Below are 22,676 nucleotides of genomic sequence, written 5' to 3' on the forward strand. Positions count from 1 at the left end.
CTCTCTGTCCACCAGCCTCCGATCCTCCAGCTCCAGCTCCTTCGCTTTCAGCTGCAGCTCCAATCTCCGCAGCTCCTCTAGGGAGGAACCTGACTGGGGTCTCCCTGTACTGACTGGGGAGTCAGGTCTGACCCACTCCCGGTCACTACAGACTGCCCCCCCGGCTACTCCCCGGCTCTCCGGGCACCCCGGGAGCCCCCCTGGGGTCTGGAGCCTGCGCCTCAGATGGGTCATTCTCTACAAGCTGAGCGATCAGCCGCTCCCTAGTGAGCCTCCCACGCTCAGCCCCCTCTCCCTGCAGAGACGGGCCAGGTCGCTCTTACGGAGCTGGTTCTAGGCCATTTCCAGGCTGGTTCCGTTCAATACCCTCATTCTACCGCTGGCAGCCACTCACTGCAAAGCGCCTGCGCCCGCAGCCAACATCTACAGGGTGCATCCGCGAAATATCCCACTTCTGACACCACGTTGTCACGGACTCACAGATCGTGCCCACTCTTGGCCCCGTGCGGTCCGTGGGGGGAGTGCCCCTGTCAGTGCGACAGCCCTTCTTGGGGGTCCACTCTCTCCCAGGGTCAGGCCCCTCTACCTCCTGGAGCCGCACCTCTCGGAGCCTTAGCATGTCTGTTTCTTGCTGTGGGCCCCCTCAAAGAGTCCACTCACTCTGGACCCCCCTGGGCCTCCGCCCCCGAAGAGGTTAATGCAACCCTGTTCTCTAGACCAGAGTGACTCTCAGCCAGCATAAAACAGGAGGGTTTATTGAGAGTTGAACACAGCACAGGAAACTCTCTGAGCCTCAGGCCTGGCCTCCCTCTGCCCAGCACATCCCAGTCTCTCTGCATCCAGGTGGGCTCCGCCTGCTTTCCCTCTCCAGCCCCGAGCCCCCCTGCTTCCCAGCTGGGCATCTGAGATCCCCGGCGCCAAGCCCCTCTCTGTCCATTGTCTTCTCTCCAGGGAAACAGGGTCGTAAACCGGGGCCTCCTCTCCTCGCTTCTGTCCTCTGGCTGGAACCGGCTGGTTAGGTCACTGGGTCCTCACTCTGCAGCCCATTGTCCTCCCACTGGCCAGACCGGCTGCGACTCCTGAGCTGCGTCTGCGGGTCGTCAGGTCACCGGTCGCTGGGGTCTCCATCCTCCAGGCCATCAGCTGGGGTCCCACGTTCCCTCTCTGGTCCTCTGTAACAACAAACTCCCTCTCCCCTCACCTCATTAAACCAGTAACACCCAGGGACACTGAGTCTCAACCCCTCTGCATGCAAACCATTGGAAAACAAGAAAAAAACAAGAAAATCCCCCACTTCGTCACAGCTTTACTAATTATATTTTTACTAGGGCGGTTGATTAATCGCAGTTAACTCACATGATTAACTCAAAAAAATCGCACTGTTAAACAATAGAATAGCAATTGAAATTTCTTAAATATTTTTGGATGATTTTCTACATTTTCAAATATATTAATTTCAATTACAACACAGAATACAAAGAGTACAGTGCTCACTTTATATTTATTTTTGATTACAGATATTTGCACTGTAAACACAATAAACAAAAATAGTATTTTTCAATTCACCTCATACAAGTACTGTAGTGCAATCTCTTTATCATGACAGTGCAACTTACAAATGTAGATTTTTTTTTTGTTACATAAACTGCACTCAAAAACAAAACAATGTAAAACTTTTGAGCCTACAAGTCCACTCAGTCCTACTTCTCGTTCAGATGCCACCAGCAGAAGGTTGATTTTCTTTTTTGGTGGTTTGGGTTCTGTAGTTTCTGCATCAGAGTGTTGGTCTTTTAAGACTTCTGAAAGCAAGCTCCACACCTCATCCCTCTCAGATTTTTGAAGGCACTTCAGATTCTTAAATCTTGGGTGGAGTGCTGTAACTATCTTTAAAAATTTCACACTGGTACCTTCTTTGCATTTTGTCAAATTTGCAGTGACAGTGTTCTTAAAATGAACAACATGTGCTGGGTCATCATCCGAGACTGCTATAACATGAAATATATGGCAGAATGTGGGTAAACCAGAGCAGGGGACATACAATTCTCCCCCAAGGAGTTCAGTCACAAATTTAATTAACGTTGTTGTTTTTTAACGAGCATCATCAGCATGGAAGCATGTCCTCTGGAACGATGGCCGAAGCATGAAGAAACATATGAATCTTTAGTGCATCTGGCACGTAAATACCTTGCAACGCCGGCTACAACAGTGCCATGAGAATGCCTGTTCTCACTTTCAGGTGACATTGTAAACAAGAAGTGGGCAGCTTTGTCTCCTGCAAATGTAAACAAACTTGTTTATCTGAGCGATTGGATGAACAGTAGGTCTAGTAGGACTGAGTGGACTTGTAGGCTCTAAAGTTTTACATTGTTTTATTCTTGAATGCAGTTATTTTTTGTACATAATTCTACATTTGTAAGTTCAACTTTCATGATAAAGAGATTGCTCTACAGTACTTGTATTAGGTGAATTGTAAAATACTATTTCTTTTTTACAGTGCAAATATTTGTAATCAAAATAATAATATAAAGTGAGCACTGTACTCTTTGTATTCTGTGTTGTAATTGAAATCAATAGATTTGGAAATATAGAAAACACCCAAAAATATTTCAATAAATGGTATTCGATTATTGTTTAATCGCGCGATTAATCGTAATACATTTTTTAATCGTGCGATTTTAATCGCAATTAATTTTTTTAATTGCTTGACAGCCCTAATTTCTACACTTCACTTGCCAGAGTTTATGCTCCTTTCTATTTTCCTCACTAGCATTTAACTTCCACTTTTTAAAGGATGCCTTTTTGCCTCTCGCTGCTTCTTTTACTTTGTTGTTTAGCCACGGCGGCTTGTTTTTGGTTCTCTTACTAATGCCACCTCCCACAGAGACGGCGGAAGGTCCCGCCGCCGAAATACCACCGCGGTCGCCGCCCCCCAAATTGTAGCGCCCTAGGGTTGTGCCAGCCCTGTTTAACCCATGTCCCTGCGCCCCAGTTTTCTACCCTCCTGACCCTGCTTTGGCGTGAGGGCCGCGCACTCTCTGCCTCACAGTCCTGCCTGCCCCACGCCCCCCTGCTGGAGTGAGAGCCCAGCACTCAACGCCCTGGCCCGGGCGCAGGACGGACTCGTGAAGGCAAAGCAGGCAACACACTCCCATTGCCCTGTTGCAATTGCACTTGGCCTCTGCTACATGCCAGCGACTGGAGAGGAGAGCGCCCATTTCACCTTGCGACTCTTTGAATCCTACCCCGCCCGCCGCCCCCCCGGCCAAACCCAGATTGCGCCCTCTTCCCCCCCCCCCCCGTGACAAAGTGGGACTGTTCTTAATGTTTCCTCTGAATACTGTGTGGGTGCCTCAGTTTCCCCTATGCATTTCTTAAGTCTCTAGGGGATGAGGATGTTGCAGAGCAAAGGGCCATTGTGCATAAATGGCCGGCACTCTGTCTCCTGGCAACAAATGGCCGGGGCCCTTCCCCCGCTGCAAGGGGATAGCTAAAGGTGAACAAAGAGATCAGGTGACCTCCTGACCCGGGAAAGAGACAAAGGCCAGAGAAGGAGGGGCTGGAGGGGGTTTCAGTTGGGAGCTGGCTGGGGACGGGGAGTGAGGTGCAGACGTGGGTGTCTGTCCCACTGCCCCCCAAAATGGACCTGGCTGAGGGGTCCTGTTCTCTGTACCTACAAGCTCTGTTTTAGACCATGTTCCTGTCATCTAATAAACCTCTGTTTTACTGGCTGGCTGAGAGTCATGTCTGACTGAGTTGGAGTGCAGGACCTTGTGGCTTTCCCAGGACCCTGTGGCTTTCCCAGGACCCCGCCTGGGCTGACTTGCTGTGGGAAGTGCACGGAGGGGCAGAGGATGCTGAATGCTCCAAGGTCAAACCCAGGAAGGTGAAGCCGTGTGAGCGACTTGCCCTGGAGACAGTCTGCTCCCAGAGAGGAGACTTCACCAGAGTCCTGACTGGCTTTGTAGGGAGCAGATACAGAGCATCGCCCAGGGACTCCGTGACACCCTCTCCACACCCAAACCCGATCTGCTCCCCTTGCATTCCCCAGCCAAACCCAATCCTCCCAGTGACCGAACCCAGTCTGTTTCCCTTCCCCACCAAACCCAGTCCCCCAGTATGACGGAGTATCCGCCATTCTAATTTTATAAAAACAACAAAGAGTCCAGTGGCACCTTAAAGACTAACAGATTTATTTGGGCATAAGCTTTTGTGGGTAAAAAAATCCCACTTCTTCAGAGGCATGGAGTGAAAGTTACAGATACAGGCATTATTATACTGACACAGGAGGAGAAGGGAGTTACCTCACAAGTGGAGAACCAGTGCTGACAAGGTCAATTCAATCAGGGTGGATGTAGTCCACTCCCAATAATAGATGAGGAGGTGTCAATTCCAGGAGAGGAAAAGCTGCTTCTGTAATGAGCCAGCCACTCCCAGTCCCTATTCAAACCCAAATTAATGGTGTTAAATTTGCAAATGAATTTTAGTTCTGCTGTTTCTCTTTGAAGTCTGTTTCTGAAGTTTTTTTGTTCAAGAATAGTGACTTTTAAATCTGTTATAGAATGTCCAGGGAGATTGAAGTGTTCTCCTACTGGCTTTTGTATGTTACCATTCCTGATGTCTGATTTGTGTCCATTTATTCTTTTACGTAGAGACTGTCCGGTTTGGCCAATGTACATGGCAGAGGGGCATTGCTGGCACATAATGGCATATAGCCAGGGCCAGCTCTACTGTTTTTGCTGCCCCAAGCAGCGCGCCGAATTGCCGCCATGGACGGCGGGGGCAGTCCGTGTGCCGTGAGGGCGGCACGCGCATTTCCATGGCGGTGACAATGAAGCTACCGCCGAATTGCCGCCGCGGGCAGCTAAACATAGAACCTGCCACCGAATTGCCGCCGCGGAAACGCGCGTGCTGCCCTAACAGCACACGGACTGCCCCCGCTGTCCGCGGCGGCAATTTGGCGCACTGCTTGGGGCGGCAAAAACCCACGGACTGCCGCCCCTTGCAGATTGCCGCCCCAAGCACCTGCTTGGAATGCTGGTGCCTGGAGCCGGCCTTGCACATATCACATTAGTAGACGTGCAGGTGAACAAGCCCTTGATGGTGTGGCTGATGTGGTTGGGTCCTCTGATGGTGTGTCGCCAGAGTAGATCTGGGGTCCGATAACGTGTATTAATTCTAATGAACAATGCCATATTATGCAGTATTCATTTTTGAAAGTTTATAATAAGCGATGCTCCGGGGAAAGTGGGGGGCCACAAGGTGGAAGTTTCGCCTAGGGCACAAAATATCCTTGCACCGGCCCTGCCAAGGCCCCCCCGGATGGGGGCTGCTGCGCATTAGCCACACCCTGACCCTGATAAAATCGCCCCCGGGTCCCTGTGCAAGACCCAAACAAACACCAGGCCAGCAGTGAGCCCACGGCGGGCCCAGCCCTGCAAGCCTCAGGCAGGTGCAGAATTTGCGTCCCACACATGGTCGCATTGGCCTGGCTGGAGTTCCCTCCCCCCCATGCACCGAGTCCAACTATGCCTCGGAGCAGCCTGTGGAGGGTCAGTCAGGATGTTCCTGTTGGGACACTTGGGGGGTGGGAGGGGCTCTGGTCTGAGTTCCCGGGAGTCTGGGCTGGAGTCCTCGTACTCCTGGGAACAGACACGTGCTGAACACGCCAGACCCTCCTCGCCTGACGCACGCTCTGCTCCCTGCTCCTGGGCCGTTCTCTCCACCCGTCACTCGGGGCCGTTCCTCACTGGGCCGACCAGCAGGCCAGGGGCTCAGCTCACCCTGTGCCGCAGCTCAGAGCAGGGTCACTACATAGACCAAAGGGGCCTGACATATAGCAGCAGCTCGAGTCTCTCCCCCGCAGAGTGCAGCCGGCTGAAGAGCCCAGCGGGCGTTGTGGCTGGATGTGCAAGGGCAGGACTGTTCTCTGATTGCTAATGACAGCAGCAGGGGGGCAGGGACGCTATCCCAGGGCTTCCATCCTAATGACGCCCCAGTGGCAGGATAGAGAGAGAGAATCCTGATTCCCAGGTACCTCATGGCCACTGCCCCCACATCACTCCCCCCAGCCCACCCACCACTGCCACACACGGTCTTGTGCACAATTATCACCAGAAGCTGCAGCTCCAGCCCTTTAGCCAAACACAATCCCTGGGCTCACAGCGGGGGGAGGGAAATGGTCTGGCCTGTTGTCACGGAGTCCCCGGGCGATGCTCTGGAACGGCTCCCTACGAAGCCAGTCAGGACTTTGGGGAGCCTCCTCTCCCTTGGAGCAGACTGTCTCCAGGGCAAGAAGCTCACACGGCTTCACCTCCTGGGTCTCTCCTGGGAGCATTCAGCATATGCCCCTCCATGCGCTTCCCACAGCGAGTCCGCCCAGGCGGGGTCCTGGGGAAGCCAGAGGGTCCTGCACCCCCACTTCGCAGTCAGACGTGACTCTCAGCCAGCCAGTAAAACAGAGGTTTATTAGACGACAGGAACACGGTCTAAAACAGAGCTTGTAGGTACAGAGAACAGGACCCCTCAGCCGGGTTCATTCTGGGGCCCAGCGAGCCAGACACCCACATCTGTCCCCAGCCAGCCCCAAACTGAAACTCTCCAGCCCCTCCTCCTCTGCTTTGTCCCTTTCCTGGGCCAGGGGGGTCACCTGATCTCTTTGTTCTCCAACACCTACTCACAAAAGCTTATGCCCAAATAAATCTGTTAGTCTTTAAGGTGCCACCAGACTCCTTGTTGTTTTTGTAGATACAGACTAACACGGCTACCCCCTGATACTTAACACCTTCAGTTGGCATCTTTGCAGGGGAGGGGCCCAGGCCATTAGTTGCCAGGAGACAGAGTGTCGGCCATTCTCTGTGCAGACAGTACCACAGGGGCCTTCTTGGGCTCTACAACAATTATACACCCGGATCCCCCCACCTAGATACCTAAGAACTGCATAGGGGAAACTGAGGCACCCCCACGGTACTCAGAGAAAACATTAAGAACATTCCCACTTTGTCACACCTGTGCCCTGCATCTGGCCTGACAGTCTGTGGCTCTGTCCACACTTGGAGCTGGGGGCGTGACTCCCACGCTAGCTCTCATCCAGCGAGTTCACTAAACATGGAGTGTAGCTGGAGTAGCACCAGCAGCGGCCAGCAGGGCATGGGTTTGGCATCCCGAGTACGGATGCATCCGAACCCCAGGGGTATGTCCTCGAGGCAGTTTGCCTCATGCCGCCACTCGCCACGGCCCCGGTACTCCAGCTACACACCAGTTCTGAGCTCACTAGCTGGATGAGAGCACGTCTACCGGAGCTGGCAATTCCCCCTAAGCCCCAAGGGCAGACATAGCCTGTGGATCTGTGAGTGGATCCAGGCACTAGCCCACCCCACAGGGACAGTTACCCTTGCTTGGGGGGTGAGCAGAACATGGCAGGCCCCACTGAGCTGCTCCACATGTGAATGGAGCTGCCACCCTCTCTGGAGGAGCCCTGTCCCACACAACGCAGGCAATAGTTCCCCACAAACAGCTTTGGGCTCTCCGCCTTCCAAGGGGATTTCTCAACACCCCGGCCCTGCCCAGAGGGAAGGGACAGGCCCCAGGGGCTATGGCACAAGTTCTGTTGTGAAACGGAGTCAGGAGGAAGTTAGGTCCCTGTTGTTCAACTGTGAGCCAGCCCCTCCCTCTCCCACCCAGCCCCACCTGTGCCAGAGTTTAAATCCCAGCCCGGCTCAGCGCTGGGCACTCAGACCCGGCTCCCGGCAGCACCATGAAGTCAGGGGCCATCTTCCTCCTCCTGGGCCTCCTGGCCCTCTGGGCCCAGCTGCCACCTGCATCTGCTCGAGGTGAGTAGAGAGAGCAGCTCAGGTCAGCAGAGAGGAGCCGCCTGCCAGCCCAGCGCGGGCAGAGTGGCAGCTTCCCCTCCTGCCCTGCTGTGTTCATAGATACGACGGGAGCCTCCCCTGGGTAAGCAGCTCGTACTCCTGGCCTTGGCCCTGCTAGTGCAGCTGGGCGGAGAGGGGCTCAGGGCCAGGCTCTGTGACTCTCCTCTCCCCAAAAGCCAGTGGGCTCCCCACCTCTTTGGTGGTGCCAGGTGAGTTCTGCTGGCTGCATGCAGGTGATTGGCCCACAGAACCCAGCAGTTCTCCCCACCTGTTCCAGGCTTGGCAGCAGGCTGGGACCCTCGGCCAGGGTGAAGGGACGAGCGAGGTCCGCAGAGCGGGCGGAAGCTCTGGGTACCAGGTCTCTCAGTGTGGAGCAGGAAGCCAGCGGGCAGGGGCCTGTCCTAGGCAGAAGCTGTGCAGGGAGGTGGGGACAGAGTCAGGGCAGCTTCAGGACGATACTGCTTGACTGCCATGTGCCTGTTCTACGTTGCAGGGCGACCTGGAATCTGCCCCAAGCCCAAAGGCCCGGGGCCCTGCGTGGAGAGATGCCGGGGGGACTATTCTTGTCCTCCAGGACGAAAGTGCTGCAGTAATGGGTGTGGACACGTCTGCATGAAAGCACTAATCCCACCGCCAGGTGAGGTCAGACGCAGGTTCACGTCCGACTCTGCCCTGGACTGGGACGCTCCCGGCACCTTGTGGGGGGATGTGCCCCTAACCAAGCAGGGAGGAAGGGATGGGGTCACTCAGCGGAGGGGCAGGACCCCAGCCCCACTAACCAGCCCTGGATGATCCCGCTGCCCCCAGCCCCCGGGCTCAGAGTTGCTACTCAGACCGGATGTGGTGGTTTCTTTCTTCTCCCCTATGGCGAGCTCCCAGCTCACGCGGCCGGGGCCAGGCCACGGGGTGTCTCTTCATTCCTAGCCTGGCCGCTCACAGCCTGGCTCAAACCCACCCTGCGTTCTCACCGGAGCTGGTAGGGTGGAGCTGGTGTCTCCAGCTAATAGATAAGGGGTGTGACTGCCAGGAGATTGTTCTGTGCTGCAGGGAGCTCCGGCCGTTGTCCAAAGCCAACTGGCTTCGGCATTTGTGTGGAATTGTGCAGTTCTGATGCGCAGTGCTCCAGGGGACAGAAGTGCTGCAGCAACGGATGTGGCCACGTCTGTACAACAGTAATTTGAGGTAAGATTAGGAGAATCGCTGCGCTCGGAGCCCTGCCCCAGGCTCAGACACTGGGGATGTTCCAATCACAGGACCCCCCCCCCCCCCAGTCCACCTTGAGGGCTAATGGACAGTGGGAGGAGTCAGGCTCATTCAGGGAGAAAGAAGGACCTGCCAATTTGCCCAGGGCTCAGTGTCTTAGCTGAAGCCAGAGGTGGATGCCTCTCTCCGGGCTGGGCCCATCAGTGGGCAGTTCCAGGCTGTAGCGTGTTCCTAGTGAGACCAGCTGGGCTCAGCTTGCACCAGCTCTGGGTTCCCCAGGCTGGCAGGCGCTTGCTGCCACTCGTGCTCTCCCATGGTGAGCCTGGAATTCAGAGCGTCTCGAATGAGCAGCAGCAGCGCAGAGCAGAGATGAGAAGCAGCGAGCCCGTCACTCAGCACCTCCAGTGACAAGCAGGAAAGGGGGGCACTTTGGGAGTTTCCCGAGAGGTGGTTAGATTTTAAGGCTGAAATCTAACAAACTGGGCTTGCCAATAGGATGTGTGTGATGGGCAGAATTCACACAGGCTCCAGGGAGCGTTACCTCACTAGCTGAAATTCAGCGTTTAACGTGAGCAGGATTTCTCACACCAGGAGACTGGGTTATTCTGAACCACCCGACAATCTGTTACTTGCCCAGACTGGCAGCAGTTTGCCATCGACAGCTCACCACTCACGTGTGGGCACAAAGTTCTGGGCCTGGGCCCAACACAAATACAGTCATGCAAGCAATTGTCAGAGCCTAGGCCTGAGGCTCAACAGGTACACCAAAGAACAATGCAAATCACTAAGCTTTCTTATTGCATTGACACTTGACTGCCAGTTCGTTAGGATCTAACACACGCCTCACCCGGACGGCGTTTCTCCAAGGAGTAAGGATGCACTTGTCTTTAAGGCACTTTTCAGAGTGTGTCCCTGCTACTGGAACGAGTGGGTCCAAAAGGGGCAAGTTTAGAATATCAAAAGCAGTTGCTTAAAGCTGTGGTTCAAATCTCTTAGGCCAGTTTGCTTGGAGCGCAGGCATCCAGCATCAGTTAACATCGACCCAGGTCTCACTTGGGAGCTCAGCTTGTCTGCATGTGAAATGCTCCAGCCGCACAGCCGAGCCGCTGCAGGGCAGACGATACCTCCACTGAGGGGAGGGGTCTCCCATGGCGCAGGGAATCCACCGCCCCGGGAGGCCGTAGCTAGGTCGACGGAGGAATTCTCCCAGCGACCTGGCGCTGTCTGCACCGGGGTTAGGTCACTTAACGACGCTGCTCAGGGGTGTGGGGTTTTCACACCCGGCGCCACGGGGCTGGGTCGACCTGACTTTTGAGTGTAGCCCAGGCTTTAGCAAGAAACCCACAGTTCCAATGTTACAGACTATAAGAGAAACAATCTAAATCTCGCTTCTTATTCTCTTACCCCGGGGCTGGGAGAAGAGTCCTTCCCACCCTGCTGCTCCAGGCAGCTGTCGGGCCCACTAGGGTTTCTGCAGCTACTTCGAGCCCAGTGGTGACCTCGGCTTAACGCACCCTGACTCCAGGGCTTGTTGGGGGAGGGGAAGCCAGGCCCACTCTGATGGCCGGTGCCCGCTTGCCATCGGGTGATCAGATTTCAGCTCTCTCCAATTCTCTGCTGCTTCCCTCTGTACCCACGAGATGGCTCTGGTGTAGAACAGATCTCTTCAGTCCTTTTCTCAGCAGGTTTGATTCATTTCAGGGGCTGTAGTTCAGAATTAGCCCACATTATTCACTGAAATTTCCCCCTTTTTAAGCAATTTCTTTTAATAATTCAAAGTCGTACCCTGGTTCGGTGATTAGATGGGCCAGGTTCCTTTGCGAGCAGGGCCGGCTCTGGCTTTTTTGCCGCCCAAAGCAAAAAACACCCGGTCGGGGGGGGGAGGGAGAAGAAGAGGAAAACAAACCTGCCCCCGGCCTGGGGGGGGGGGGGTGAGACAACAAACTGGCCGGAGCAGCAAAAAGGGGGGGGTGGGAGGAGGAAGGGGCATGGAGCCTGCCCCCGGCTGGAGCGGCAAAGCGGGATGGGGAGAACAAACTGGCCGGCCGGAGCAGCAAAGGGCGGGGAAACAAACCTGCCCCCGGCGGGAGCAGCGGGCGGGAGGGACGACAAACTGGCCCGCCTGCTGGAGCGGCGAAGGAAAGAAAAAATAAAAATAAACAAAAAATACCTGCGGGGCGGTGGGAGCGTGGGTGCAGGGGGACTCCCGGCCCTGCAGACCCCGGGCAGCGGAGTGCACACCCCAGCTAGCGGGGTGGGGGGAGGGTGAAGAGAGAAGGGGGGCGGCCATGGCTTCCTTAAGCGGGGCGCTTGCCACGCGGCCCCTCCCGCTGCGCCGCCTGCCGGGAGGGCTCCGTGCCGCTCCGTTCGGCAGGCAGGGAAGGACGCGGGCTGCCCTACCGGGCTTGATGCAGGGCGCTCCCCTCCTCCTTCCCCTACAGGGCAGCGGGAGCAATAAACCAAAAAGAAAAAACGTGCAGGGGCGGCCAAAGCGGTGAAGCGCAAAACAAAACGGATTCGCTGGATGCCGCCCTTTGAAATCTGCCGCCCCAAGCACCAGCTTGCTCGGCTGGTGCCTGGAGCCGGGCCTGTTCGCGAGCGATCCAGGGCCTCTGGCTTCTAGAGTGCCGCCAGCCTCTACCGTGAGAGCAAGCAACAGCCATTAGCCTCCTCTAAGAGTGGCGGGTGCACTCCAGAGGCTGTCTGAGTGCCGATTCGCCGTTCGCAATGCAGGGTTTACAATAGAACAAGAGACAATCTACGCGAGAGAGTTGGATTCAAAGGGCTGACAGGTGTGCGACGTCTGGGACAAAACAGCTCAGCCTGTTCAATGGGATTTAGAAGGAAAACAATTGTCTGGTTTATAAGCTGGGAGAACACCCAGGGGTTGTGTTTCTGGGGAGCCCAGGCAGCGAATCCCCAAGGGAACGCCACGGACCACACACGGTCACGTCTCCTAACTCAGACCCGCGGGCTGGGCGGATACGGCAGCAATGGGCGTGGGATGGAGCAGAACACAGCGTGGGGGCTGGGACCATTCTATCCAACTCAGGCTCATTCGCGTCTCTAACTCATGTCCCCTCCTTCTCTCCAAGGCTTGCGTTCCCTCCCCAGGCCTGGGACCCCTCTGCCGGCCATGGCATCACAACCTGCCTGAGGCCGGGGCCGGGCTGAGGAGTCCTTCCACGACGGATCTGCTACGAGGGCCGGGGAGAATGCTCCATTCCCCAGTCGCTCTTCCCTTCTGGTAGCTTACTCTCCCAAGCACCCCCTGCCCTCCATTAGCTGCTTCGGGGTGCCCTGCTGAGGGACTACTTTGTGTCCTGAATTTGGGGCCCCTGGCCAGGGAGCCAAGGGCTGTTGCTGCAGCCTTGGGGTGTGTTCCTCTCTGGCCAGCTCAGCTTTGCTTTTCTCTCTTAATAAACGTGTGATGCATTAACCCACCTCTGCTTTATCGTCCCCGGCTCGCAGCCTTGGTGGTGCCCCGCGCACCTCTCACGGCTCCCAGAACCCCCGTCATGAGACCCCCCCGGCCTGAGCCAGGCCAGGCCTGTGCTGATGTTCCTGTTTGGACCCGCAGGTCTCAAAGGGAGAAAATTCACTCCGAGAGAAACGTGCTCCAGGGCTGCCCCTGATCTGAGACCAGTCCCAGGGCTCCGCCCGCCACCCCGAGCTAACCCAGGGGTCAATCAGACTCCAGTCCCTCGTAGAACAACGGTGTCTCTCACCCTCTTGCTCGTCCTAGGGCACAGCAGCAAAGGTGCAGCTCCAGCTCGCCCCCTTGTGGCAGAGGTAGCAATGCAGCAACTCGGTCTCAGTTTCCCCCACAGCCCTTTGGCCTATCCAGCCTTGGAGTCCCTGGCCCTCTGGCCAGGCCACTTCACAGGGTCAGCCAGTCCAGGGCCACAACGTTATTTACCCAAGTCCAGCAGAGACGCCGAAACAACCAGCCCTTCGGCTGATCACCACCTGATCGCAGGGGGCCTCCACTGTTGCAGACCACCCGGCTGTCTAGCCTCAGTTGGCCCCACAGCTCAGGGGCTGGCACGCTCGCCCGAGAGCTCAGGCAGGCTCCATGCCCCTTCCTCCTCCCACCCGTGGGCTTCCTCCCATTTTAAATGCTGCACCCAGGCCTAACCGCCCCACCAGTACACCCACAGAGGGGCACCTGAGCTCTTCCAGACCAGGACAGAGTCATCTACCCCCTTACGGGCACCCAGCACCAGGGTATCTGGGTGCCCATACAAAGAGAAACCCCTGCAAGCAGTTGGCAGTTCTAAAGACCAAGCCATTCCATGCCAACATGCTCACCCCTCCAGCCGGGCATGACGGGACTGCAGGCGCTGGTCTACCCCCCATGCCACCGTGCAGCAGCGCCTCCTCCCCCGGGCCCCGGAATGGCAGTCAAGGCTGGCTGGGATACCGACGGGACCGCACGCACGAGAACTGGCCGCTGACGCTAAGCGTGGGGAGCTGCCAGCCCCAGCGAGGAGAGCAGGAGAGAAGCAGGAAACGTGGGTGGGACCTGGACAAATGCAGCTAATGCATCCGGGGAAAATAAGGCCAAGGGCAAACCCGTAATGGGAGGGAGCATGGAGGGCAAACCCGGCCTGCAGCACTGGACGGGCGAGCGCAGGGCTATCAGCCGCAGGGCACTTGCCCAGAGGGCTCCCTTCGGGGATGGGTCCAGGCTCATTTGCTGGTGTCCTGCATCGGCCCGTTGGACTCCCCCTCCCCCAGCCAGCAGCCTCCTGCCTGCTCTCTGCCTCTGGACACAGCCCCGCCCGAGAGGCAATCCGGGGCTGCCACAACTGCTCAGCAGCTACAGACATTGCCACCGTCGTCCCAGCGCCAGGCCAGGGGCTGCCAGGAGCCCCCCACGGGCAGAGAAGCCTCTTCCCTCTCGTTTGGCCCACGGGGCTTCTAACTAGGGCTCGGCGCTCGCTCTGAAGAGCCAGCCCAGACGCAGCAGATCCCCGGGTCCTGGCAATGCCAGAGCAGGTGAGCAAGCCCAGCGGTGGGGTCAAATCCCCCAGGACCCAGAAGCCCCATCAGCCTGCAGGAGACGTCCCCTCACCAGGCCCAGAAAGAGTCGGAGTGGCCCCTCCAGAGCCAGCGAGCCATGTGCCGAGTCCGGGGGCAAGCTCCTGCCTTGGTCCCTGAGCCAGCCGTGGCTCACACCAAACGGCTCCGGTGCAGGGAAGGGTTATAAAGATGTTTGCGTCTCGCTACCACTCAGCTGGCTTGGAGGGGCCTGGGACAGGAGCCAATTTAACAGGCTTGTCTTGCCCATGGAGCAGGGGGCTGGGCGCCCTGGAGCGCCTGGATTCTACTCCCCACTCTGCTCTGCCTCACACGGGGGCCTTGGACAAGGCCCTTCCCCTCCGAGAACCTCAGTTTCCCCACGAGAACATTCCATGCCAGGGTGACTGCCCAGTGCACTGGCCGTGGCAGGTGCCAGCCCCGTGCAATGGCTCCGCATCTCCTCGTTAGTGCTCATAAGGAGCTTTGAGCATGAAAAGAGCTAATTACTAACGAGGCCTGTGCTCAGTCAGCCATTGCTATCGGAGCGTGGGGGTGGCTGGGCTCGGCACGGAGCGACTCTCCTCACAGGCTGTCCTGTGCCTGGAACACGAGGAGTCACGAGAAGCACTGGGCCTGTGGCCAGCCCTGCCCCTCGGTGCCAGCAGCCGCCCTTCACGCTGCAAGGGGCATTGGGGTGCCCCCCACCCCCACCCAGCACAGCCACTTCCTCTCTGGGTGCTGCGAAGCCAGCCCTGCCAGAGATAACTCACCCATAAAGACATCAGAACGTCCGTACTGGGTCAGACCAAGGGTCCTTCCAGCCCAGTATCCGGTCTGCCAACAGTGGCCAATAGCAGGTGCCCCAGAGGGACTGGGCAGAACAGGAAATCATCAAGTGATCCATCCCCTGTCGCCCATTCCCAGCTTCTGGCAAACAGAGGCTAGGGACACCATCCCTGCCCATCCTGGCTAATAGCCATGGATGGATCGATCCTCCAGGAACTTATCTAGTTCTTTTTTTAACCCTCTGGCAAGGAGTTCCACAGGTTGACTGTGCATTGTGTGAAGACATACTTCCTTGTTTGTTTTAAACCTGCTGCCTATTCATTTCATTGGGTGACTCCTAGTTCTTGTGTTATGAGGAGTAAATAACACTTCCTTATTTACTTTCTCCACCTCAGTCATGATTTTATAAATCTTTACCATATCCTCCCCCTTAATCATCTCTTTTCCAAGCTGAACCAGTCTTATTAATCTCTCCTGTGACAAAGTTCCTCCTCTATCTTGGTGGGTCCTGCGCTTAGTGGCAGATTTTCTTGCCTCAGAGATTCACCATGTGGGTTGGGGAACAGCTCAGAGACCTTCCCCTCTGGAAGAACCCACAGTCCAGGTCAATTGGGAGGTTTGGGGGGAACCCGGGCCCGCCCTCTACTCCAGGTTCCAGCCCATGGCCCTGTGGACTGCAGCTGTCTATAGTGCCTCCTGTAACAGCTGCATGACAGCTACAACTCCCTGGGCTACTTCCCCATGGCCTCCTCCCAACACCTTCTTTGTCCTCACCACAGGACCTTCCTCCTGGTGTCTGATAACGCTTGTGCTCCTCAGTCCTCCTGCAGCATATCCTCTCACTCTGAGCTCCTTGCACCTCTTGCTCCCAGCTCCTCACACCACAAAGTGAAGTGAGCTCCTTTTTAAAACCCAGGTGCCCTGATTAGCCTGCCTTAATTGATTCTAGCAGCTTCTTCTTAATTGGCTCCTGGTGTCCTAATTAGCCTGCCTGCCTTAACTGGTTCTAGCAGGTTCCTGATTACTCTAGTGCAGCCCCATCTCTGGTCACTCAGGGAACAGAAAACTACTCATCCAGTGACCAGTATATTTGCCCTCTACCAGACTCCTGTACCCCACTGGTCTGAGTCTGTCACACTCCTCACATGGAAGCTGTTCCATACACCTAATCATTTTTGTTGCCCTTTTCTGGACTGTTTCCAATGCCAATATCTCTTTTTTGAGATGGGCGACCACATCTGCACGCAGTATTCAAGATGTGGATGTACCATGGATTTATATAGAGGCAATATAATATTTTCTGTCTTATTATCTCTCCCTTTCTCAATGATTCCCAACATTCTATTTGCTTTTTTGACTGCCCTGCACATGGAGTGGATGTTTTCAGAGAACTATCCACAATGACTCCAAGAGCTTTCTTGAGTGGTAACAGCTACTTTAGACCCTGTGACAGGGTCGTTAGCTCACCGCTGCAGCGCCTCCTCCTGGTCATCTCGGGGAATTAGTTGGAGCCAGTAGAGCGCCCTCTTCGGGTGGCGTCCCGCCTGTCGTCTTGCCTTTGTGGGGTGCACGGACTTGCGTTGCTCCCAAAGTTCGGCGTCCTCTTCTGGAACACTGTCCTCCGACAGTGTCTCTTTGTCCATTCACACCCCCTTTCGGGGGGGGGGAGGTGGTTAATCAACAGCCCCACACCTTCAAGCCCAATCCTTGCAGTCCCGGATCTGGTGTGGTTCCAGCTGGCCACTCCCTGCGGCCTATGGCTGTGCGTATGGCACCACAGCACACCAAAGGAAAAAAGGGGTGGGGGGGGACTCAGGCCCACCCACTACTCTGAGTCCCGGTCCAGAGGCCCTCGGGTGACAGTCTTGCTGTCCTCCTTCTCCTTCCTCCTCTGACTATCCCTCTGGACCGCTTCCCCAACAGCCGTTCTCTACACTAGGCCTCCTCCTCCCAGACCTGCCACCTGGCAGGCTATGGAGTAGGGCCTTCTCCTACTTTCTCAAGCTGGCCTGCACTGCGCTGTCTGCAGTGCTGGCCTCCCAGCTCTGGAGACAGACAGACCTTCCCCTTTGAAGGCCTGGGACAGACTGACTGTTCTCCCTCTGAGCAGCCTTTTATGTGGCTGAGCCGGGCCCTGATTGGCTGGCCCCAATCTGCCTTCTGATTGGCTCCCAGTAAGCCCTTCCCTGATTGGCCACGCGTCTACGCAGGCGCCTAGGCCTGCCGCAGCCCACTCTCTCTGGGTGTGGGGTAGTTGCCCCACCACAGACCCCATCGTTTTATACGTAGAGTTGGGATGATGTTTTCCCATGTGCATTACTTTGCATTTATCAACATTGAATTTCATCTGCCATTTTGTTGCCTCTTCACCCACTTTTGGAAGATCTCTTTGTAGCTCTTCACTGTCTGCCTGGGACTTAACTGTCTTGAGTGGTTTTGTCCCATTGGTAACAAAGCGCAGAGGCGCGAGAGCCCTTTGGCGATGCTGCAGATTGGAGATAGTTGCATCCTGCAGCAGAGGGCCCGGGCTGTGGCTTGGCCACGGTTCGCCAGCACGCGCATGGGGAGTTCACACAGGCTGAGGGAGACTTTCACGTGACTGCCACTTGGCAGAGAGGAGCAGAATGGACCTGAGCTTCAGGCGCTTGGCGAGGAGGCCAGGCCCATGCTGGGACGAGCGTGGGCACTGGCCTGGCGCGTCACGCAGGGAACCGCTCTCAGACACAAGGAGGTGCCGCACCACACCGCCTTTCCCTCCAGAGCCTCCCTGTCAAAGTGCAGGGGGGGCCCCTCTCCCCTCTGCAAACCCTGCTCATCACTCCAGCCCACCAGGGTAAGGAGCAGCTCTGAGCTGCCCACCGGGGCACCAACAAACATGCAGCCCATTGGGATCGCACCAGCCCCCCATGCAACCCAGAGACACCCTCTGTCATCCAACCAATGCAGTGCCCACAGCAGCTGCCACCATGAATCATAGACTCATAGAATCTCAGGGTTGGAAGGAACCTCAGGAGGTATCTAGTCCAACCCCCTGCTCAAAGCAGGACCAATCCCCAACTAAATCATCCCAGCCAGGGCTTTGTCAAGCCTGACCATAGTGCAATGACCCAGTTCTTGTCTCATCTCCCATCCACCCTGCTCCTCCCATTCCTGCCGGGCTCTGGGCTTTGCCACACGCAGTCTTGAGTATCCTCCGCTCTGCCGAGCAGGGCTCCCTCGAGGCAGGTGCAGGCTCCCTGTCTTTAGCACGCAGGCCCCAGAGCTCAGCTTTCAGACCGGTGCTTCCCACTCAGCAGCGCCCAGTCTCCCCATCAGCTCCATGCAGGGAAATCCCTCTGCGTCGAGGTGCTCAGGCCCTGCCCGGCTGAGCTCCCTGATGGCCCTTCCTACCGTGGGGAAAAAGAACCGGGTGGCCTGCTTTATGGCAGCCAAAGTAACATCGAAGGCCCAAATTCAGGCCCTCTGACAGAAACTGACTGTGTAGACGGCCTTTACGGAGAACAGTTCAGGTCAGGGCCTGAACAAAACTCAGCTGCACAGGCCCATGCCAAATACGGTCATGGGCTATGATCAGAGGAGGGAGGGGGAAGAAGAAATGCGAAAGGCTTAGCAACATAATAACCGCTTGTTTATGAAAAACATGATAACCGCCTGTTTGTGAGAACATGATAACCGCTTGTTTATGAAACATAATAACCGCCTATACGAAGAAATTGCTTCTACCAAAGGTCAACTTCCCTTGTAGGTTCCAGCTAACTGCCAAACTAGCCAATCATATATCATCTTTGGGCGTCCCGTAATAAACTCCTATGCCCTTAACCGTAAAACCCCGGAAAAAACAATATGTACCCTGACGAGAACAACACTCCAACTGGTGCCAAGTACCACCCATGTCGGAAACCACCAAGAAACCCCCAACCCAATAGGCACCCAATTCTCGTAAATAATAAGGAAGCTGCCGGGAAAAAGGGACAGACCCCTACTCTTATTTTCGCATAAAAGACGTATTCTTGATGCATTATTTGTACTACGCTTGCGGTTTGACGAAAGAAAAGCAGCCTGTGTGCTGTACTAGGTGTGGTCGTTTTCAGACTGCTACCCCAACGCGTTGGTATGGATTGCAATAAACTGGCCTCAGGCTTGAGTCTGTGAACTAAAATCAATGCGTGGGTGACTTTTTCCATGACACTACCGCCCGAGACGCGGGTCCCCCCCGGCCCTCCTTTGAAGCTAGCACGCAGATCCTGGAAGGCTGGCAGCATTCCCGCTGCGGCCCAGCTCCCCATGGGCTGAGCCCTCGGGGCCGGCGGGAAGTGCCCCCATCTCTGACGCTCCCAGTTATTGGCTGGAAGTCTCTGGTGCTGCTTTTCCGACAGCCCCCAGCTGCTTGGGCCTTTCAGGGAGCTTCCCCCACGTGAATGTTGCATGGGGACCCAGAGGGAATCTCCACAGGGGCGCCCGGTTTCGAATCGCCACAGCGTGTGATGACCCCTCGCTGACGGCGTGGCCGAGCCCGGCTAGAGACGGGAGCGGAGAGTCGCAGCCATTTCCACGGACAGCCCTGGACTCACCCGAGCAGCACCCAGCCCTTCGCCCCACCCTGCTCACTGGGCACAGCCGTGCAGGGGTGGGGGAGGAATGCTCATCCGGCTGCGTCACCGGCGACGCACTCATGGCTGCTTTGCCGGGGGCCCGCCCTGCCTGTTGCGTGTTGCAGTTCTTGTCTTTTCAGTTTAACGGCCCCCTTGCTCTGGGCTGGCCGTGGCGCTAGGGAGAAGCATGTTTGCTGGCTGACGTGTGTGGACAGCCTGCCCTGGGAACGGAAGCGGATGGGAGCTTGTCAAATCCACCGCAGCCTCACCTTGGATTGCAGGGGAAGCCCATGCCGTGCCTGGGGGATCCAGAGAGACCCTCCCACTCAGCATGTGGGCTAACACCCTTGCTATCGCCCCGAAATGTCACACCTCTCCCATCACCGCAGTACCAGACCAGCACCTCGCAGCGACCGGTGGATGATGGGTCCAGCTCCTGCTGCAGCCCCGCTTCCATCAGCTGCTTTATCCCCTCGATGAACAGCTGCCCCTTTGCGATTCAGTGGGAGGGAGGGCTCAATACCCAGCCAGGGCTGTCCAGGACAGATGTTCTGGGCTGGTGACGCCCGTGGGACTGCTCCCATGTGCACCGGGCACCACGTGCGTTCGTGTCTGCAGGATGGGGGCTGAGCGCAGTGGTCAGACAGACAGACTGAGGTCAAGATGTCCCAGAAAGCACAAGGCGCCGTGAGCACTGCTCAGGCATATCCGCTGGTGGCCACGGGATGGGGGGGCAGGGCAGTCAGACTGTGCCATTCTCAACACACACAGCAGAGAAGCCAAATCCAGGTCCCACTGGAGTCAGTGACAAGCATCCCGTCAGCCATGGGCTCCAAAGTGTCCCCCCACCCCGAGGTGGTTCCCTGCCTCCCGAGAGGGTGGCCATGCTGCCCCCAAAGCCCTCAAAAAAGCTGAGCCGAGTGTCTCCGCTGCAGGGAGAAATGAGCCAGGCGCCAGAAGACGCGTCCCGCTCCGTGGGACACAAGGTGCCGCATCTAGGTTTGCCCTTTGCCGCGTGAGCACGGGCACACAGAGACGGTGCCCCCCTAGCTGGGGAGCAGGCGGCGTGGTGCTTTGATGGAGCTCTTGTTCCTTGATTCCAAACCCCCAGGCATGGGACGGCACTTCAAAGGCCTGGCAGGGCTGGTTAACGCCTACGCCGGGACAGCCGGTTTCCAGAGGGGATCAGAGCGACCAAAAGCCTAGGACAGCGGGTGATGATTCTCCAGGGGAACTTCCATGACCTGGACTATCTGAAGCTGGCTGTAACTCCAGATCCTGGGGGGCGCTTGGCCCCGCTGGGAGCTGCTGAGACACCCCGGGGCCTCCCGAACATCTCCCCAGAGAGACTCCAGCCAGCTCAGACTGGGCAAAAAGGACTCCAAGTGGAATCGAACTGACCCACACAGCCACTCACACCCACAGCTGCCAGCCCCTGTGGGGATGGTACTGATCCCACCCGGTGGCCCACGAACCAACCTGATAGAACACGGCCCCATCCCAGCCCTGATTTGCCCTCTGCTGGCAGTCGGAGCAGAAAGGCCCTGGCACGATTGGCCACGGACGCTGAGTGCCCCTCGCCCTCCAGCAAGCCCAGGCTGATGCTCCTGGGGGAGAGGGATGCCTTTAAAGCTAGTGGGTACGAGAGCGTCGTGCTCATGGCTCTTTCCTTGGTGGGTGGTGAACTGGGTAGCGTGGCTGCCATGTCACTCACCGAGCTCCACCATGGGAGGGCCAGCCTCCTGCTCCCCAAGCACAGCCCCCTGCCACCTGAGCTGAAGCAGCCTCTTCACTAGTTGCTAGCAGTACTGGGCCCATGACACACAGATGGGCTGCTGTGATTCCACCCAGGAGAGGGCAGGGGTGCTGGGCACATACCAACCATGCTGTTACTGCATAACAGATGGCTAGAACATGTCCCACCTCTGCCAGCTGCCTCAGTGCAGGTCTGCTGTAGACAACACCCACTTGGACCTCCTACCGCTCCCCTGAGAGAGCCCAGGGACAGACACCGCTGCAGCCAGGCAGCCAAGAGCGCTAGTGCCAAGCAGAGCAGTGCCCACAGGGATGGCCCTAGGAGCGGCACAGAATCACGCCCTGCCATCATACCACGCCAGCACCAGGTGCCTGCAGATCTCCAGAGCACCCCGGGTTCATTTCCTCCCACTGTTGCTGCTTCCCTAAGGGGGTGCAGGGGCTGTACATGCCCGTGGCTGGCAGCCCTGCCACAGGGCAGTGCAAGGTGGCAGAGGGAGTTGGCTGAACATATGCACAGATACCCAGATTTTCACAAGGTGGCCATGCAAAAATGTGTGTGCATCGTTTGCACGTGCAATCACAGTAAGCATGCACAAAGTGGGGGAGTCGTGCTTGTGAATGGCTGGCTAGGGGCCTGTGTGTCTGCACCCACCCAGCCTATATGTGCAGTCGTGGCGGGGCTCTAGGCCCAAACTGTCAAAAACCAGGCCCTGGCAGCCTCCCTGAGCAGTGCGACACAACGGCCCAGTCTCAGACGCTGGAGCAGAGAGTGCAGCACTAGTGTGCGGTGGCAAGTCCCTGGCATTGCCCGCTGAGCTGCTCTGGGCTCCCCGACTAGCCTGGCTCAAGTCTCTGCTCTTGCATGGCCCCCGTGTTAACCGGGTGAGGGGCAAGTTCCTTGGGACCAGTGAGGCTCCCCCAAAGGGACCCAGCTTTTTGTTTCCCAGAGTGCTGGCGCTGGGGTGTCTCAGGCAGCGCTCGGACACACGTTTCTTTACTGACGAGAATGGGTGGCTGGGTTCCTCCAGCCCCCCCGTGCACCCGCAGACACCCTGGTCCGGCTGGAACGGTGCCGGGGTAAATGATTTCTCGGCTCATGACACTGCCTGGGGCAGGGCCGACAGTGAAATGAAAGGACACGTCTCCAGAAGGAGACCTGCCCCCTGCTCACCCAGCCGGGCCCTGGCGAGTATAAATCCGGCCGGGCTCAGCGCAGGGCACTCACACCAGCAGCACCATGAAGCCAGGGACCATCCTCCTCCTCCTCATGGGACTCCTGGCCCTCTGGGCCGAGCTGCCACCTGCGGCTGGACAAGTCAGGCCCCAGACCCGGTTCTGGCCCCGGGGTGAGTGCAGACAGCAGCAGCCGGGCATGGCCCCTCTCCCAGCCCCCTTCCCCGTGCCCCATACGCCTGACGGAGGAGCCCGGGGCGGGACGTGGGTG

At 57.1% G+C, this 22,676-nt stretch overlaps 1 protein-coding gene across 1 annotated transcript; it reads left to right on the forward strand.

Annotated features, from left to right (window-relative positions):
• The first annotated feature begins 7,688 nt into the window (after window positions 1-7,688).
• Window positions 7,689-12,510, forward strand: LOC135975388 (scuwaprin-a-like). Its single transcript, XM_065566376.1, has 4 exons — window positions 7,689-7,829; window positions 8,362-8,505; window positions 8,916-9,050; window positions 12,167-12,510. Exons 1-3 carry the CDS (start codon window positions 7,754-7,756, stop codon window positions 9,047-9,049), a joined length of 354 nt encoding a protein of 117 aa, XP_065422448.1. The 5' UTR covers window positions 7,689-7,753; the 3' UTR covers window position 9,050; window positions 12,167-12,510.
• The last annotated feature ends 10,166 nt before the right edge of the window (window positions 12,511-22,676 follow it).

Source organism: Chrysemys picta, chromosome 13 (assembly GCF_011386835.1).
Source record: "Chrysemys picta bellii isolate R12L10 chromosome 13, ASM1138683v2, whole genome shotgun sequence".
In the NCBI taxonomy this organism is placed as follows: Eukaryota; Metazoa; Chordata; order Testudines; family Emydidae; genus Chrysemys; species Chrysemys picta.

Bases quoted from the DNA above. Each gene is read 5' to 3' on its own strand.
- LOC135975388 (XM_065566376.1), top strand. From the start codon at position 7,754: ATGAAGTCAGGGGCCATCTTCCTCCTCCTGGGCCTCCTGGCCCTCTGG. The intron at 7,830-8,361 runs GTGAGTAGAGAG...TCTACGTTGCAG, and splicing joins GCCACCTGCATCTGCTCGAG to GGCGACCTGGAATCTGCCCC. The intron at 8,506-8,915 runs GTGAGGTCAGAC...TCTGTGCTGCAG, and splicing joins AGCACTAATCCCACCGCCAG to GGAGCTCCGGCCGTTGTCCA.